This window comes from Herpailurus yagouaroundi, unplaced genomic scaffold (assembly GCF_014898765.1).
Source record: "Herpailurus yagouaroundi ecotype Mexico unplaced genomic scaffold, PumYag 124837, whole genome shotgun sequence".
NCBI lineage: Eukaryota > Metazoa > Chordata > Mammalia > Carnivora > Felidae > Herpailurus > Herpailurus yagouaroundi.
The window spans coordinates 7,729-8,815 of record NW_024422017.1 but is presented as its reverse complement, the minus strand read 5'-3'; the positions used below and the strand labels follow the sequence as shown (position 1 = coordinate 8,815).

At 48.2% G+C, this 1,087-nt stretch overlaps 1 protein-coding gene across 1 annotated transcript; it reads left to right on the top strand.

Annotated features, from left to right (window-relative positions):
- Positions 1–3: 3 nt before the first annotated feature.
- Positions 4–870, top strand: LOC121026528 (olfactory receptor 52H1-like; the record flags this gene model as incomplete). Its single annotated transcript, XM_040469356.1, has 1 exon — positions 4–870. A coding segment is annotated over one exon (867 nt), but the record flags the coding sequence as incomplete, so codon positions are not given.
- Between the last annotated feature and the right edge of the window lie 217 nt (positions 871–1,087).

The following is a 1,087-nucleotide window of genomic DNA, read 5'->3' as shown; positions in this document are numbered from 1 at the left end:
GTCTGGATCAGCATCCCCTTCTGCTTTATCTATCTCGCGGCCATTGTGGGCAATAGTATCCTTCTCTACCTCATTGCTGTGGAACATAGTCTTCATGCACCCATGTTCTTTTTCCTTTCCATGCTGGCCATGACAGATCTGATACTGTCTACCACTTGTGTCCCCAAAACCCTTACCATCTTCTGGCTTGGTCCCCAGAAAATCAGTTTTCCTGGTTGTCTGACCCAGTTATTCTTTCTGCACTGCAGCTTTGTCCTAGATTCAGCCATCCTGATGGCCATGGCATTTGACCGCTACGTGGCCATCTGCTCTCCCCTGAGGTACACCACTATTCTGACTCCCAGGACCATCATCAAGATTGCAGTGGGCATCTCCTTTCGAAGCTTCTGCATTATCCTGCCAGTTGTATTCTTGCTCACACGCCTGCCTTTCTGCAGGACACGCATCATACCGCACACATACTGTGAGCACATAGGTGTTGCCCGGCTCGCCTGTGCTGACATCTCCGTCAACATCTGGTATGGCTTTGGTGTCCCCATCATGACGGTCATCTCAGATGTGATTCTCATTGCCATTTCTTACAGCCTCATCCTCCGTGCCGTCTTCTGCCTCCCCTCCCGGGATGCCCGCCACAAAGCCCTTGGCACGTGTGGTTCCCATGTCTGTGTCATCCTCATGTTTTATACACCCGCCTTTTTCTCCATCCTTGCCCATCGCTTTGGGCACAATGTCTCCCGCACTTTCCACATCCTGTTTGCCAACCTCTACATAGTTATTCCCCCTGCACTCAACCCCATTGTCTATGGAGTGAAGACCAAGCAGATCCGAGATAAGGTCATACTTTTGTTTTCCACCAAGGCTACGGGATGATGTTTCAATGTGCTATGGAAAAGCTGATGTCATTCTATTGGGGATATTAATGTAGTAAGATAGAAAACAAACGTTCTATTTAAAATGAGAACTGCCTGCAGGTGCTTTTGCATATGAGGAAAATGGTGTGGCCTCTATGAAGGAGACGGTTCTATGTGGTGTAAAAATTCCTTGATGACCTGTTTGCTTGTGGAGCATGAAGTTGCACAGAATTTGA